The sequence below is a fragment of the Coturnix japonica genome, chromosome 2 (assembly GCF_054131305.1).
Source record: "Coturnix japonica strain WE chromosome 2, WE-NBRP24, whole genome shotgun sequence".
NCBI classification, from domain to species: domain Eukaryota; kingdom Metazoa; phylum Chordata; class Aves; order Galliformes; family Phasianidae; genus Coturnix; species Coturnix japonica.
In genome coordinates this window covers 13141514-13159041 of record NC_140664.1, presented here as the reverse complement: position 1 = coordinate 13159041, position 17528 = coordinate 13141514, and the positions used below count along the sequence as shown (strand labels likewise).

The 17528-nt window shown below is 43.8% G+C and overlaps 1 protein-coding gene across 1 annotated transcript; it reads left to right on the top strand.

Moving 5' to 3' along the window:
* UTP23 (UTP23 small subunit processome component) lies at positions 1–3561 on the top strand. The gene is made up of 3 exons (XM_015856240.3): positions 1–207; positions 2050–2224; positions 3076–3561. The coding sequence occupies exons 1-3, from the start codon at positions 20–22 to the stop codon at positions 3451–3453; spliced, it is 741 nt and encodes a 246-aa protein (XP_015711726.2). The 5' UTR covers positions 1–19; the 3' UTR covers positions 3454–3561.
* Positions 3562–17528: the final 13967 nt, after the last annotated feature.

Here is a 17528-nt window from a genome sequence, read left to right as displayed (position 1 = left end):
GGCTTCCGGCGGCGCCGCCATGAAGATAACGCGGCAGAAACATGCTAAGAAGAACATGGGATTCTACAAGCACAACTTCCAGTTCCGTGAGCCCTTCCAGGTGCTGCTGGACGGCACGTTCTGCCAGGCCGCGCTCCGCAACAAGATCCAGATCCGCGAGCAGCTGCCCGGCTATCTGGGCGGCGCCACGCAGCTCTGCACCACACGGTACCGGCGCCTGCTCGGCTCCTCACGCCATGGCGCCGTTTGGGTGGAGGGAGGTGGGGTGGGATGGGGTGTTGTGGGCTGTTCGTGCATCGGGCTGCGGTGAGCTAACATCAGGAACACCGGCCCATAAACATTAAACACTGCTCCGCTACAGAACTGACCCGTGCTTCTAAGCAGAAGAAGCTGTCAAGTCACACCCTCTTCTTTAGAAGGTTTGGGAGTTACTGCATTCCAGTCATGTTTAAATGTCACTTTCCCCCCCCCCCCTTTTTTAATCAATATCAGTGGGTATTTTTTACATGTTTGGACTTAGAGAGGCTGAACAGACTCATTGCTTGTGCTCCAGCTTCACTGTGCACTGCTTCACTGTGCACTGCTTCACTGTGCACTGCTACAGCATCCTGTGCCCATGTCAGCTGTGCTAAGAGGAGGACGTCAGCTTTGTGTTTTCTTGTCTAATTGGAAAGTTGTAGAGTCTTTAAATCCCAGATTTTTAATCATTAGGAGTATCTCCTTTTACTTGAGTCATTTGGCTTCTAACATAATCCTGAAGCAAGGAGGTGGATACTAGACTCATGCTGTCAGCACGCTGAGTTAGTGAGGCCATACCTCTGTGGTATGGCCAGGACTTTCCCAAGGAAATAACCTTGCTCTCTGGTCAGAAGAAAAAGAACAAAAGAAGCAGAACAGACTCAAGTCTCCATAAAGATTCTCCCCAAAGGCTAAAAATTATTATCTAGAAAGGGGAGTAGTTTTGTTTAACACCTTAGAGTTACCTCTCAGGTGATAATAAAGTAAGTAAAAGATCCAAAGTATTTTTTTACACCCAGTTGCCATGAATTGCAGCAGTATTGTGTCCTTGAAGCTGTGTTTCAAGAATCATAGGATCACTTGGGTTGGAAAAGACCTTAAACATCATCAAGTCCAACCACGACCTAACCATACTGCCCTAACACTAACAACCCTCTGCTAAATCATGTCCCTGAGCACCACATCCAAGTGGTTTTTAAACACATCCAGGGATGGTGACTCAACCACCTCCCTGGGGAGCCTATTCCAGTGTTTAACCACCCTTTCTGTAAAGAAGCTTTTCCTGATGTTCAGCTTAAACCTCCTGTGGTGCAAGTTGAGACCATTTATAGAATCCTAGAATTGCACAGGTTGGAAAAGGCCTTAAAGATCAGGCCATACATTCCTACTGCTTTCTGCATGTAGTAGGTGTTTCATCACCTGCTCTCTTCTGAATTTCACCCGATTATGATCCAAGATAGCTTCACCGTGCACTGCTACAGCATCCTGTGCCCATGTCAGCTGTGCTTAGAGGAGGGCTTCAGCTTTGTGTTTTCTAGTCTAATTGGAAAGTTGCAGAGTCTAAATCCCAGATTTTTAATCATTTGGAGTATCTCCTTTTGCTTGAGTCATTTGGCTTCTAACATAAGTCTAAACCAAGGAGATGGATACTAATGCAAAGTTTAACTTGCATGTAGGGTTTAATCAATTTATACTAATTCATGTAATTTTATTTGTTAAGTAGTAGTACATGTGCATTAAAGTAAGGACTTAGCATTGCCATTGATACAAAATGTTTTAAAATCCATTTAATGTAACTTACTGTTGTTACTGGTTAATCCTGTTTGGACCGGAGGAAGTGCCGCTGAAGTGTTCAGGTTGGTTACTCCCTTCAGATTACTGGATGCCATTTCAGCTCACAGAGCCTGAACACGTGGCATTGTTCATTCCCCGCTAACTCACGTGTGATAATTCATAATGTCAACCGGTTGCTATTGTAAAACAACGTGGTTATTTCATTATTCAGAAATCGCTGTTACTTTGGGGTTTTAGATGCATCCTGAAGGAACTGGAATCACTGGGAAAAGCACTGTATGGGGCAAAATTAATTGCCCAAAGTTTTCAAGTTCGAAGCTGTTCTCACCACAAGGATCCTGTGAGCGGCTCGGCCTGTTTACTTTCCATGATTGAGGAGGGCAACCCTCATCACTTCTTTGTGGCTACTCAGGTAAAAATGCTCATGGCAGATGCAACTCCATTTCGATTGGTGTGATCCTTTGATATATAAGGGCAGTGAAATTTTGGCTATGAGATTTGTGTACAGTTTGTGGAAATCAGTCTTGTAAAGCCTTCTTCACTCTGAAATGTAATTGCTGATTGTAACATAGGAATCCAATGCACTATTTGAACAACTTGTTTGTTTTACCAGAGAGGCACGTTGCTTAGTGTACCAGAAAATGGAGAAAATATACCAGCTGCCTGGTAACATGTAAAAAGAAATGCAGGGAATGAATGTTTGCACATTGCTTCTGTGGGCATCTCCTGCCCCTCACTGCTGTGCATGGTAGTCTGATAAGTGAATTCAGGGTATCAAAACACAATAAAAATGCAGTTTAAAATGTTTATTATTATTATTATTTAACAAAAGAATGTAGAACTTGTGCACAAGTAAGATAGGCAAGGTTCTTTTTTCCTTAGGTCTACTGTTGGGACTGTAGGTGTAACACATACAATATATTCGGTGGCCTTAGTAGAATTATTATGCTTACATATGACACCGGGAGTTTTAAATGTCTTGTTATAGAATGAACTATGTCACTTCTCAATAAAATCCATGTGGGCTTATGCAAGCATGCAAAAAAGAGGAAACAATTTTCTAACAAAGTACAGCTAATCAGAGGGAGAGAAATTTAAATGGAAATTGCTCTGAAAGACTCTGCCAGGTATATCTACTAGATTAAGTTTCTTATCTTTTTCGTAATGCAATTTATCTTTATAGTTCTGTATTAAAAGTAGGTGCATTTGAATTGCAAATGCTGTTTAATCCCAAAATATTGACTGAAGGTTTTAATTTTACAGGACCAGGATTTAGCAAACAAAGTGAAAAAGAAGGCTGGCGTTCCTCTCCTCTTTATTATTCAGAACACTATGGTGCTAGACAAACCTTCTCCTAAGTCTTTGGCATTTGTTCAAACGTTGCAGACGAGTCAGCTTGTTCCAGAGCACCAGAAACAAAGCATCGTACAACTTAAAGAAAAAGAAGGACTAGCGAAGCAGGAAGGTGAAAAGAGAAGGAAACGTAAAAGGGCAGGTGGCCCCAATCCTCTCAGCTGTCTGAAGAAGAAGAAGAAAACACAGGAGAGCCAGAAAGCTGCTGGGAAGAAGAAAAGAAGAAGAAAGCGAATTAGGGTTAAAACAGAAGCTGTGCAGTCAGTGCAGAAGATTGAGACAGAATAAACCCATCTTTGTGAACAGTGCAGGACTTTGTTTGATCTCTGCAAAGAACGAGATTAATTTGCAGTAGCTGAAATCAAGTTGTTTATATCATAAAACTTATTTTTATGAGGTGGTGCTGCTTCTTATTGCATCTGCAACATTTGCGGGTTATTGTCTTAATAATTTGTTCTGTCCTTCAGAAATGGGGTATGCAACAAAACATTTAGGAGCCCTCAAGTTCCATTATTCTCTCCAGCATCGTGATTCCTGCCAGAGTGTTCACGTGATCACTAACGATTTTTAGACACACTCCTTGGGCTTTGTATGGGGTTTACGGTGTGCTGTTTACTTGTTTGTTTGCAGAGCTGCTGTTTTACGCAAGTTAACTCTTGCAGAATGAGCGGGTGACCTCAGCTACTCACTGCCAGCCTAAATTACTTTATAAACTCCATGGGAACTGCTATGTCTGTTCATAATGGAGATCTTGTAGGGCACGTGATTTCATCTGTGTGCCTGGCCTATTCTAGTCTCATTGTTAGTTCTATTTTATTCTCCCATTTAAAATCAGAAGAATACGAATTAAAAGTGCTGAACTGATGCTCCAGCCTGCACCTAATGCCTTCACAGCTTAGCACTGCTATGGAGGAGTCCTGAGAGACAGCACACTGACTGATGATGAGGAGACTCTTGTACTGCTGCAAGGATTCTTAAATACGTAAGGTACTTGTATAACTCTATGTAGCTATAACATATGATTCTTTCTCTTACCTTTTCAAGTGGCAGTTGTTTCATGGAGATTAAAAACCCAGCCTGGGCAATGGGAATTGCAGGCTTCCCTCGAGCCTATGTGTGAGGGGTACACCAGCGTGCTCTGCTTACAGCACAGTGTGCTGGTGTTAAGGATGCACCAGATCTTCCATTTTTCTAGGTGAGCAACTGCATGCACCTTAATAACTGGCTAGAAACTGGAACAGCAAGGAAGGTTGCTACTCAAGATGAAAGTTGCAATTAAGAAGTAAAAGCAGCTGCATTCATTGTGGTGTTGCTCCTCTGGTGATTGCTAATAGCAAGTGCCGGGGAGAAATCTATTAACACATAGGAAGTGCTTTGTGTAGCTTGTTTCCTTCATATATATCACTTCTTGCAAGTTGTCCTGTTCCTTCCTTCACTTGTTTGGGCACAACGTAGTTTGTTTCACATTCCTCCTTTAGTGTTGCTTGTATTTCTTTCCCCTCCCAAACCCAGTTCCAAAAGCATTGCTGTAAGTAAAGTTTGGAGCTGACATCAGAGATGATTCAACTTCCAAATCCCATTCTGAGTAAAAAATAATTAAAAATAATAGCTTTACTGTAAATATTGTTTTACAAAATAGGCAGAAAATACACCACAATTTCTTACAACAGTTCCTTTCAGTGCAGTTGGACCACGAAACAAATACAAGACCATAGGCAGACAAAAAAACTTAGTATAATTACTGTAGAAATAATACTTTAACAGTCCTCTAATGACTCCGACCTTAAGAAGTTTGAAAAAACATTTGCCTGTGTTTCCTTAGTGTTTTGTTAACACAGACTGAGTCATGATGTTGCCGTTGGGAATGAAAAGGGAATGAGGTCTTAGGAGAGAAGCTATAAAGTTTGTCTGCAGCTCTCGACGGGCAAGGTAAATAGCGCACCTCTCAGATCTGGAGGATGGCTCCTGCCCAGGCAGCAAGCAAAGGCAATCACAGCATTCTGAAATTTGATTAAAAAAAAAACCCAAGGTTTCCAAGGAAAACAGGTCCACCAGGCCCAATCTGAAAGGCTTATTTATATTCTTAGCGCAGTAATGCTCAAGCTATCCTATAGCACCCAGCCCTGCTGGCGGGGACTGACCCGCCTTGGGCACTCATGGTCCAAGCTGGTGTGGCTGCGTGAGCTGCCCCAGGAGATAGCACTGGCCCTAGCAATGCCCTGATGGAGCTCAGCTGGGCCAACTGCACACAGTGCTGGGGTCCCTCTAACAATTCAGCCCTGCAGGGAGCATCCCTAGGCTCAGTGTATAAACCGCTGCTGTGGAGGTATCTGTTGGGCAGCTTTCACCTGTTGTGAGAGCTTCAGCACGTTCTGCCCCAAGCGTGAAGGCTGGGCCCACACCCTTGTTTATCAGTGTAATAAATGGTGGTCTGACCACATCTCTGGAATGGGTGTCCCCAGAGTGACTTTTCTAATAAAGGATCATTTTGCTGCAGTGTGTTGGAGAGAGAAGCTTTGTTTTCAAAGCCACAGAAAGCCAGAGGTAAATGAAAAGGAGCTTGCGAGAAAACTTCTTTGGGCTTATTGATTTGCCCTTTTCTCAGACAGGGTTACTATATAACCTCCAGCCTATGTAGTACCCCACTAAATCTTTTCTTTAGAGGGAGATAACCAGTGCTGCTGAGTACAGTGCATACTGCATGTGCACAGTAATAGAAGAAGAAATAATGCTTCAGCCACAGTCTGCAGAGCATTAATGCTGTATTTAGGACAGAGCCTCATCTACTAGCAGCAGAAGATATTTACCCGGACTGTCTGCCAATTCAATTGGCTGGATTTATACGCTGGTGTGATCTGGTATTGGACAATAAATCACTCCCTAAGTGTGTTAACAACGCTAAACAGATGAGTTAATTAGAAGCTTCTGGAACCTGGGACGTTTATGAATCATTAAAGTAAATATGAATATAGTATGACTCGGAAAAATAAATGCGTGCTGATGCTGAAAGGAAAATGGGATGTCCGGAGCAGTCCTGCTCGTTTGTTTTCAGCTGCAGTGATAAGGCGTGAATGACTTCTCCATCAGCCTCAGCGTGTTCCTGTAGTTTGCTGAACACGTTCTGTCAGACACAAGATGAAGAATGTCAGAGCACCACCATTATTTATACTCCCTGCATCTTTCATACAGAAGTTTCCCAACAAGCTGCAGCATATTTCATACCTCGGCGTGGGCGTAATATCTCACACAGGGAGCAGCCAGAGATACGGGGAATGAACAAACAAGAGCCCCTGCAGGTGTTATCATTTACAATTTCAGAGAGAAAGATTGCGGTGTGTGGAGAGAGAATGACAGAAAGCGAGGTTTTTGCACCCAGAACGCCAGGAATGGCGGAGAGACTATGCGTGATGATGAGGGTAAACTAACTGGGGTGGAGGGGTGATGCATTTCTGATAATTATTATGTCTGTGCACTCTGAGCCCTGAATTTGTCTCAGAGAACTCAGCTGCCGGCCCAGGGAGTCTGTCATTTTGCAGAAGTTGCTTCAGCTTGTTAAGGAGGAGACAGGCTGGGCTCTCCAGGGGCTGCGCTGCCAGATTTCTTCCCCTGCAACTGAGAGGAGTGTGCAGCTGTGCTCCAGTGTGGCACAGGGAAACAACCAGGCAGCTAACAAGGGCCAGGCTAACAACACAGAGCCAGGAGACTGGAGAAGAGACGGCAGATTAGTCACTGGGGTTTAAAAGAAACCGAGGAAGAGAGGAAAATTTACATGAGGGTTTCTGGGTATGAAATTGTGGAAAGGATTGGTCACTAGTGAAAGATGAATTACAAATGGCTTAGCTGTCATTGTGAGTAGGGAACAGAGTAATAAGCCAGAGGCAAATTCTGAATTCTTCTGAATTCCCTTAGGAAGATGCCATTGCCCTTTCTGACTCAGCTTCTGCACCTTTAGAACCAGGAGTTGGGCTGACTAACAGTGACACAGGTCCTGCATTGATGCAGTTCCCACAGGACATCCCGTGCCAAACATGCCTGGCCTTTATGGTTTTTCAGTTACTCTCTGCAGCTCTGGCAGATTTGCAGCCAAATCCTTCTGCAGAGGCAGCCTGAGGCTGCCTGTGGCTCACTGCCCAGCAGGCAGATCCTTTGGCCAGACTTTAGCTGTGCCACCACTGCTCCCAAGGGTACTGGCTGTGGGAGACTGGGATTCACTGAGGCTCTACTGGCTCTGGAAATCATGACCAAAAGTGTGGTATGTGTTTTTAACTCTAATCTTCCAGTAACTCTATGGGGATTTTGAAGTATTTTGTTGCAGTCTTTTCTTCTGGTTGATCCACAATGATCATTTTGCCATGTTCATACCACGGACACCAAAGATGCTACTACTGGTTTGACTCTTTGGGGTGGTTTTTCTTTCCATCTTTCATAGATAAATATTATGGTAGTATTTTGCTTTGTGAACTGGCACCCATTTTGACAGGAACATTTTGCAGGAAGAAGAAAACAACTGTCTAGATTTCCTGGTTCCCTCTTTCTAATCTCTCTGTTGTCAGCTCCTAAGAATGTAAGCATACCTGGTCCAAGTCAGTCCACAAATCAATTGAGCCCAGCATCGCATCTCCAAGAGCAACCAAAAGCTGCTCCTCAGGGATAGAAGGAAATTAATGTACCATTTTTGAGGTACTTCCCCAGATTATTTTCTGACTTTCTGACAATTTATTAGCAAGTTCCTGACCCCAAAGAAATATTTTGTTTTAACAGCACACAATAGCTTTTGGTCTCACTCATTTGTTTATTCTCTCCTTGAGACCATGTCAGCATCTAGTCAGTATTATTTTCTGCAGTAAGGAGTTGTACAGCATCAGTGTTTTGTTAGAAATGCCTTCTCTTGTGTGTTCTGAAAGCCTGTATAATGGATGAATCATTACACAGTCATTCCTTACTCACCTTTCCGATGCCACTTGTGGCTGCATAGAGCTCTGATTTTCCCTTTCTTTCATCTTTTTTACCACTTTGAAGGGTCTTCTTCAACCTGATGTAAAGCCCACAGCTCATAAGGGGAGAAAAAGCAGAGAAGAGGATCTCTGCATTCAGCTCTTCATTTGCACATTCTCCTCAGGTGCCTGAGCTCTGTGCCCATAGATGTCCATTGCCTGTGGACAATGAGCCTGTGTCTTGGCTCCTTGCCCTTTGCAGTGATGGTATAAATATTTCCTGAGCTATGCAGAGATTGTGATGATTAGCACACACAAGTCCACTGACAACTAAACTAACACTACGAGATGAGACTAGTCTTTATTCAACAATTGATAGATCATGGTATTTAGATGATTATCTGAACAGACATTCCTCCAAGTCCTGTGACTTCTGTTCTACTTACAAACCTCCTTTCTCAGTGTCCACAGTGCGTTTTCAGAATGGGAGCTGCTTGTCTACTTGAGATATTCTTTATTAATTAACATGTATATAGAAGAATGACATGAGGTTTCATCATCATTGGTAGAATACTTATAAAACTGTAGTGTTTCCTTTTTATGTTGTGTAGAAAAGAAGACAGATCTCATTCTGTCCTAACCAAGAATGATACAATTGATGTCAAGTTTAAGCCAGAGAGAAAATTGCACAAGAAATCCACAATCAGTGATTGGGATACAAGTAGAGCCCAAACAGGCCAGCCACGCTTCTGCATTGAAGAGAGTGAAAGTAAACTGGGGACATAGCATTTGTACAGATCACCCCCTGGCGCTGATCAGCAGACTTGCTCCTGTCTGGCTTTTGGCGATAGTGGAGAACTCGATTTCAAGTCCGTAGTTATCTCTTAATGCTAATGTGAAGTAGAACATTGTTATTACGTATGCTTGTCCATATCAGAATGTCAGATAATTAGCTTCAGTAATGTAGGATATCTGAGGGATGTTTAATTAATTAGATTTTTAATTGGTCTCTATGTGCAACAGGATAGAATAAGGTAAGAAATGTGGCTGTGTAATTCATCTGAAAATATCTTGTTTCCTCCCCTCACTCCTTTTTCAACTGTAGAGATTTCTTTTTGTCATTATTTATAACTTATTTAATTATCTGCCTTGGAATAATTTTTAGTGGATACTTGCCAGTTTACTAATATTCGCTGCCCACTACCTGATGGTGTCAAAAACACACCATCTGTTCACTTATGCCTTCCAAAAGTCTCTGAAGTAGCTGGCTGACTCAGGCTGCAGGTGGTAGGACTGCTCAAAATATATCATCACCAAACTTCTTAATAATGAAACTTTTCTTTCACGTAGGCTTTTGAAAACTACATTTCTGCCTTCATTATGGCTTTCTCAGCTGCTCCCCTACAGGACACAAATTTACCTCTAACACAAACGAGGTACCACTGTACTGAGGAAGAGTCAAGCCATAATTTTATATATCAGTGTTTTTTAATCACATTTTTTATTTGTTCTGTTTCGTTCTGTTTTCTACCATGAGGATTTCTCAGCGTTTTCACAGTCACTGGGCCAGAACTGTACATTCAATCCCTGGTCACGTTCCTCTTGACATCCTACTCATCCACCAAGCAGTAATAAAAACCAGTTTGGTATTTCTGAGTGATGTAAGCACTGCTCCTCCTCAGCTGGACATCTACATCAATATCTCTGCATCTAAGCCAGATCCCAATGGGCTCTGCATCTTCATCCCCCTGTGAGCTGGGCAGACCTGACTCTTAGCAGATGGAGAGTGTAAGTTTGGGGAGTGCTCAGGGTACCTTTACACATATAGGTAAAAGGGGCCCAGAAAAGAAGGTCTAACCTAAAGAAATTAATTGATACCAAGAAGAGTTACTGAGTTTAAGGAAGTTTATCTAGTTGCTAAGTTTACTTTTAATAAAAGCTTGAGTCAATGGAATTTCAGCAGGGTATTTGGGAACAGACAAATGGATGAGAAATGTATAGCATACCCATGAAAACATGTACTGTTCTCCAGTATCTTGGCTTTCTGACCATCCTCACCTGGTTGCCTGGATGGTGAACTTGTACAGGAGTGGGTTTGTGATCATGAGTTTCCCAGCCACCCCAGGAGACAACCTGTTAACTCTTCTTGGGTCAGCTTCCCTGTGGTGCTGGGCAACTAACACACGCTCAGTTCATCCTGCTGCCAGATTGGGATTGACTGGGAGAACTGATCTGAAAGCCAACCTGCTGCTCAGGCAGGAAAACCACAAATTCATTAACCCCTGTTAAAATATCTTGAAATAAGAAATATAGGTAGGTTAAAAAGATAATAATGTAGCAATATACATTCTTTTAAAAGGGAAAATAAATTAGTTTTTCTGGTGGGAGAGTGGATGTCTCAATAGGCTTTTGCTAGACTCCCTGAAGTGTACGGTGTTATTTCTGCCACTGAAGATTAATTTCAGTGCCATTATCAAATGTAATCCTTGAGGAATTAATTGTGTTTCTATCTCATATCAAGGTCCTATTTATATAACCGAGCAATCTGGAAGAGATAAGCTCCTTCTTGGGAAACCTCTGCTGCTCAACAACATTTGACTTTGCCTCAGACAGGTTATGGCCCTTCGGGACCTGAGGAGCTCACTAAAACACCATTTGTAATGCAGTGTGACAAATCCCGGAGCCAGGGTGATAATCTCCGAGAACTCTGTGCAAACACTCCCTCTGTCTCAGCAAAAGTGATTAATGGGCTCTGCAGAATCAGCATATGGCCCTCTGTATTAATTACTTCAGAGGTCTGCTAAATGCAAACCCCAAAACCTAATATGGAGCCTTGAATTTGCCTGTGCTAATGTGGTGAGTTGGACTACGCTGACTTGACCATGGTGGGCATGTGGGCACTGACCTTCCACCCAAATGTGGGGTTGCAGCTCTGCTCCTGAGGGGACTTCATGTCCCTAAACCAGAAGGGACAGGGAGGTGAGTGGATGGGAAAACATAACAGGAGCATGATTTTCAGCTCAGGACAGGGACACCATTCTGCTGGGAACCAGGAGCTGAAGGGGATGTGACGGTCCAGAAGGGAGCGTGGATTGCAATATTCCCTCTGTCTCTGCCATAACTGATGTGATTTAATATGCATAGGGCCTCCATAAATCATTGCAGCTCGACTGCAGTGTGTGAAACTGTGCCAATTTATCTTCAGAGAAGATCTAAGCCTAAATGTTTTACAGAGGAGGAAAGGAGACGGGGAGAGAAGTGTGCATTTATCTTACTAGTTCCCTGGGCCTCATCCAAGGGGAAAACATCTAGGTCTTTTCTCGGGACCTTCAAATCCTGGCTTTGGGATGTCGGTTAGAAGCCCCATGGAGAAGCCTTAATGAATTTATCATGGATTTATTTTTGATTCATTAAAATTATATTGAATTCAGTGCAACTCACCAGAGTTTCTTCATATTTTTCACTTGTCCTGTTGAAGTCCATGGCAGGGAGATCATTGCCTGCCTTAGGAGTTACCCAGTCGTGGCAAAGCCCTGAGTGGGCTGCCAGATACGATGTATTTATGCTCTGCAGGCTTCAATCCCAGTCACTGCACAATAAAAATGATTTCAGCTGGAATGAATCATTTGGCCATTCCAACAGTTCTGCGTGGTCTGGTGACCACAAGAACTTTTCTGCACTAGGACGGGGATTATTGATGGATTACTGTTGATGGTGCTGCATCAGGTGTGGAGGCATCTGGATTAAGAGAGGTTTGGCCCTCTCTCCCTTGTAATGCCGTGTGCCTTTGAAGATGGGCCACAACAAAGAGCGGCATAATTCTCTACCCAGTGTCACACACAAAGAAATAAAAGCAGAGATAACTTTCCCATGGCAGAAGTAATACTGCATCTTGAGCTTATTATAGTGCCCTCAAAACTTCCTAAGTCCTATTTGACTGTTGGTCACCATCTAGACTGAAACAGTACATTGGAATGGATAGAGAAAGATACCCTTTATCTATCTGGCAGCTTTGCACAGTTAGCTGCTTGATACCAGATATTTTTTAAGGATTGGGAAGTCCATAGAAAGATTTTTCATTAAGTCATTGCTCTCACTTATTAGGCATTAAACTTTCTGAGGACACAGGCCTGAGTGAAAGTTAGAAACTAAGAAGTTCACAAATCTGCCACAAAGAACTAAATGTCCTCCGAGTGATCCACCAATATCTTCAAGCATCAAAGCACCTTTTAAGAATTTGGTTCTCAGAACTTCACTGGTGAAGCCTGAACTGAATCTGCACAGCTAAAAACTCTCTTGATTTCCTTGCACTCTGAGAAGCAAATGTGTGAAGTGTTTGGAAAGCAGCACCGTGCTTAGCTTTACAGCGTTCCTTCCCCTGAAATTGCGTGGATAAAGGCAGTGCAGCCAGAAAACTGCATCCATACCGAGGAGTCTGCAGTCTCTCTTCTGAGAAATAGGATAGCTTGAATTTTAAAGGGACTTTAAATAAAGTGAGTAATAACTCTGCTGGAGGAGCCCAGGTGGGAACAGGTGCCTGTGGTGTGGGAGGATCTGTGGTCCAGGCAGTGGGCTTCTGTCTGCATCATGGCCTCTGAGCTCCTGGAAGGAGCCTTGATTCTTTTCTGAGAAGTTTCTGGCTATTGTGGTGTTCAGAGATACTTGTTAACCTGTGACTGCTAACAGCAGCCAAGCACAAAGAACAGCTGAGAACTCTCTAAACTCTCTAAACTCATCCTTAAAATGAAGCGGGATGGCACTACCACATCTCCTTGGCATAGGCCTCAAACCAAGATGACTCCTGGCTGGATAAAAGATTTCATGCACTGGCTGGCCTGCAGCCTGTGTCTGTAGGAAGCTGCTCTTGAATTTTCTCTCTTGCTTTCAATAGAGCTTGAAACAGGGCTAGCTCAAGGCAGTTCCCTGCACTGCCAACCTTGTACTCCAGCAGACTACCTGCTGTGTTAATTTAGTGATATCATGCTTTGAACCCATTGGTTTATTGATTTAGCCCTAATTGGAACCCTGATGTAATCACTGTGTTGTTCCACTCTTAATTAACTTGGCAAAATTGTAGTGGGCTAAACCTCGCTGCCTTCAGAATAAACTCTCTTGCTTATTATTTTTGAGAAAATCTACTTAAGTAAAACCCACTACTACAGTTTATTCTGTCAGGCTACACCAGGAGTCAGAAGCCCAGGGGTAGGCATAATTTAAAACAAGGTATTTCCAGGCCTCTCTGTTCTTCTTTCAGATTAGAATGAATTCCCTGCATAATACTTGGAGAGCAAATGTGGCTCAGAAGTGAGCATGGAAAACAAAGCAGAACGGGAGGAAAGGACTGTTTTCTCATGCTACTTGTTCTTCCAGAAACACACTGTTGAAACTTGTAATTATTTCTAACTTAAACACAGATTGAAAATGTTAAGGAATATGACATAGGCACGGATAAAATGACGGTTCTTACTGGTAGACGGAGTACCGTGTGTCAGACCATTCAGTAGAGAGGCTTTCTGTCATGGTTATGGCTCACACATAGACAGCACCTCACATCAGTTTTGCCTTCTGCCATGTTTGGTAAGGAAATAGTCCACTTGGTGTACAGAAATTCCAACCAAAAGCCTCTGGTGAAGAAAGCAATCATGCTTTTTGGAGCCGTTTTCCACTCCAGATACCTGGTGCAGCTGCTATAACTGAACTCTACAATTAGCTGCCCATGTTTTTAGCAGCAGTATCATAGTTTTCATATCTCTCCCAGCATGCTTTCTGTTAGCTCTTGTTCATGGACATCTCCAGTACTGGGTACAAAGCACAGTGCAGGACCTCTGCTTTTACTGTCCCTATGTTTTATACAGAGAGCTCCTACCTTTGCCTTTTGCATCCTTCTGGATCTCTCAGAAATATTTCCGCTTCCTTTTTTCTGGCCTCACAATTATTGTATCTACATCCCTTACTTTTCTTGTATGAACCAGAGCCAAAGCAAACCACCACAGGCTGAATATGTGAACTAAGGGATTAAAATCTCTATCAGTCAGTTCCCAAATCTGATTTTCTGATTCTAATAAGCAGAGAAAGAAGAAAGGAGAGAATGGGTGTCTTGCTTGCCTGGAAGAAGTAGGATGTTTGTAAATGAGAAGATGAGTAAGAAACAACTAGCGTGTTCCAGAATGTTGGTGCATCATGGTTTTGGTCTTCAGAACTACAAGCAAGAAAATGAACTGCGTCTCAGTGACATGTAAAAGAAAGTGGGCAACTGAGTGCAGTGAGCTTGAAGCTGCTCTAATGAAATCATTCCATCCGATGGGTGTAAACAGCTGGAAAGGGAAAACAGCTGGTAGAAACACTAGAGATCCCAGACACTGGCATAAATTACTCACAGAGGAAATAGAAACTGCAGGAAAATGTCAAATATGTTCACGTTTCAAGGAGGACAGACAGCTGCTGACCACACTGGTGCAAAGGACAGGGTGGCTGCTGAAAAAAAAAGCAAAGGTTACGAGCCATGAAACACTGACAGCATCAGCAAAAGAGATCCCCTCCTCTCAGCAGCCCTCGCTGGGATCTTTCCAAGCACAGGGCTGTCGGTGGCTGCTGGTTTACCCACACTGATCCCACACAGCCGTACAGGAGAGAGCAGCGCTGCCAGCACGGCTGCCGCAGCACAGTCCCACTGGTGGCACTGGGTTTGCTGGGGCCTGGGACACGGGATGGTGGGAAGGACGGTGCCTTTGCTCTCATCATTGTGTGGTTGGCCAGGAGCTGGTGCAGAACTCTTTTGTTTTCCCATATTGGACGTGTTATTGTGATCCTGTCAATATTTGAGGTGATTTTTGATGCAAAACAAGTCCATCTGCTCTCTGCTAACGGGAGTGTTTCATTTATCGTCACGCTTTTTCCAATTTTCAAACTTATGCTGCCAAGAGAGCTCAAAGGTAATCCCGTGCATCTTGTTAGTGGATGGAGCAAACAGAAAGGCCACTGCTCTGCTGGCTCACCCGCTCATCCCCTCATAAGTCTGTGCTTTCCTGATAAAGTGCTTTACAAACTAATGTTTCTCACCTAAAAGATTAAGCTTTTGAGATGAAGGAAGCAGCTGGGTTGCAGCGTGGTGTGCAGAGCGTGAGTGGTAGCTGAAAAAAGCCTGTTTAATATCACACACAATGGGATCCTTGCAGCATCTTGTAGGATACAGCAAGTTATTTTAAGCCTTATATGGCACACCTTCCTTCCTCCAGTCACACACACAGGTACAGCAGATACTTAATCCTCTGAGGGGAAGGAGGATGGATCAACTCAGCCATGAGAAATGTGATTCCAGAGAGTCCCCGCAGCTTCAATTCAAAGCTCAGATCAATAAAGGTAACCCTGTGCCTTAGAATAAAGACTTGTAAATATGTGCTTGCCACCTGACTCTCTTTGTAATGTGGCCAGGGGGTACGTCTCAACAAGTGATAATTGGAAAACAAGCACATGTGAGAAATCACCTTCCTGCAGCAAGGAGACAGCCAGAAATAGAACCGAACAGATCGCAGCCCAAGGCGCTCCAGGATCTTTCCACATGAATGAGAGCGAGTGGAAATGAAACGGCAAGAACAGAGCTGGTGACAGCCTGCCTGCCTGTCAGATGTGACCTGCAAATGGATTTTACAACATTCCTGACTACTGTCACAATTTGAGCTGCATATCCCTGTAACCAGCACACATTATAGAGGGACAAGAGTGTTGTTTGTTTCTGCTTATGACTCAGTAAGTGTGAGGTATCCCCACTACTCTTTGGCTTGATCTGTGCTATCTGCTACGCATCTCTCTGTGCCAAGCTCTCCTCTCCCATGTCCAGCAAATAATTTCAGGAATAATGGAAGAACTGAGATAGGTCTGACTTGGTGCTGGGAATCAGGACTCGAGGTGTGGGCTGGGGCTGGGGGTCTCAAGATGGCAGCACAGTACTGGAGAGAGGTAGACTCATCCCTAAGAGTGGTCAGGCACTGGAATAGCCTGCCCAGGGAGGTGGTGGAGTCACCATCACTGGCAGTTTTCAAGAAGTATCTGGATAGGGATCTAGGTGATAAGGTTTAGGGGTTTCCTGTAGGTATGGTAAAGGGAGGACAGTTGGACTAGATGATCTTATAGGTCCTTTCCAACCTTGTGATTCTATGATTCACCCCCAAAGTCTGCCCCCAAGCTCAGGGAGGGCTGGACCCTGCTCAAGGGTAGCAATAAGCCTGTCATCTTGTTCTTCCCCAGAGACTGCCACATCTTCTAATCCTTTTCTGAGGGAACGGCTGCCTGCTTCTAACACCCAGGAGCCTTCTTCCAGGGGCGTCTCCAATCACCTTACTACACACAAGTCTCAAGAGTCTGTATATCAGGATGGCATATTGCAGTACCAGAAGCCTTTTCTTTTTGCTTCTAACAAAGTCAAACTGAGATACATCCAGAGGGTGTCAGAAACCCCACCACACTGGAACTGCTGTCACATCCGGATGGAAGAGCTGCACAAGGGAGGTACCAGTTTGCTTAAGGTTATTTTAAGGAAGGATTAAACATCCTATCTACCAGGTTGGAGGGGGCCCTGGGCAGCCTGGTCTGGTAGATGACAGCCCTACTCATGGCAGTGGGTTGGAGCTGGATGATCTTTAAACTTCTTTCCAACCCAAGCCATTCTATGATTCAGTATTTTTGCTTTTTAAGAGCAGCTGCATGCATTTACCTTAGAAGCTTTTTTCCCAGGTACCTGGGGAAAAAGGAGCAGAGCAACCTGACCAAAAGAAATCTGGAGTGCAGGGTTCAAGGATGGATTTCTGTTAGGTGCCCTCCTTACCAAGTCAGATGTCTTGAGAGGAGAATAGCCCTGACTCTGTTACTGTGCACAGAAACAACCAGCAGACAGCAGCAGGAATAGGACAACAAAACAGAACCCTTAAGAAAGCAAACACACATGGTGATCTGTGCTGAGCTGTGATCCTGAACAGCAGTCAGGTCTCTCCCCTTGACCAGCAAGATATTTGCCTTTCTTTAACATAGAAAGAGCTTACCTTCTCCATCTAGCTTGTTCAATCAGCAGAAAAATAAAGATCCTGTCCTCTTCCTTCTCTGGACTGATGTTTTGTAGCACTTTTGGTGTTTGGTAGGTTTCTAATTCAGAAGAAGGAGCAGCTCCTGGTGTGGGCCATGTGTCAGATGAGGAGGCCCAATCTGGGTTCCCCAAACCCTTCCCAGCTAAAGCAAAAGGGCAGCACATGGGTTAACTGACCCAAATGACACGTAGAATCATACAGTCATAGCATCATAGAATCACAGAATGGCCTGGGTTGAAAAGGACCACAGTGATCATCCAGTTTCAACCCCCCTGCTATGTGCAGGGTCACCAACCAGCAGACCAGGCTGCCCAGAGCCACATCCAGCCTGGCCTTGAATGCCTCCAGGGAT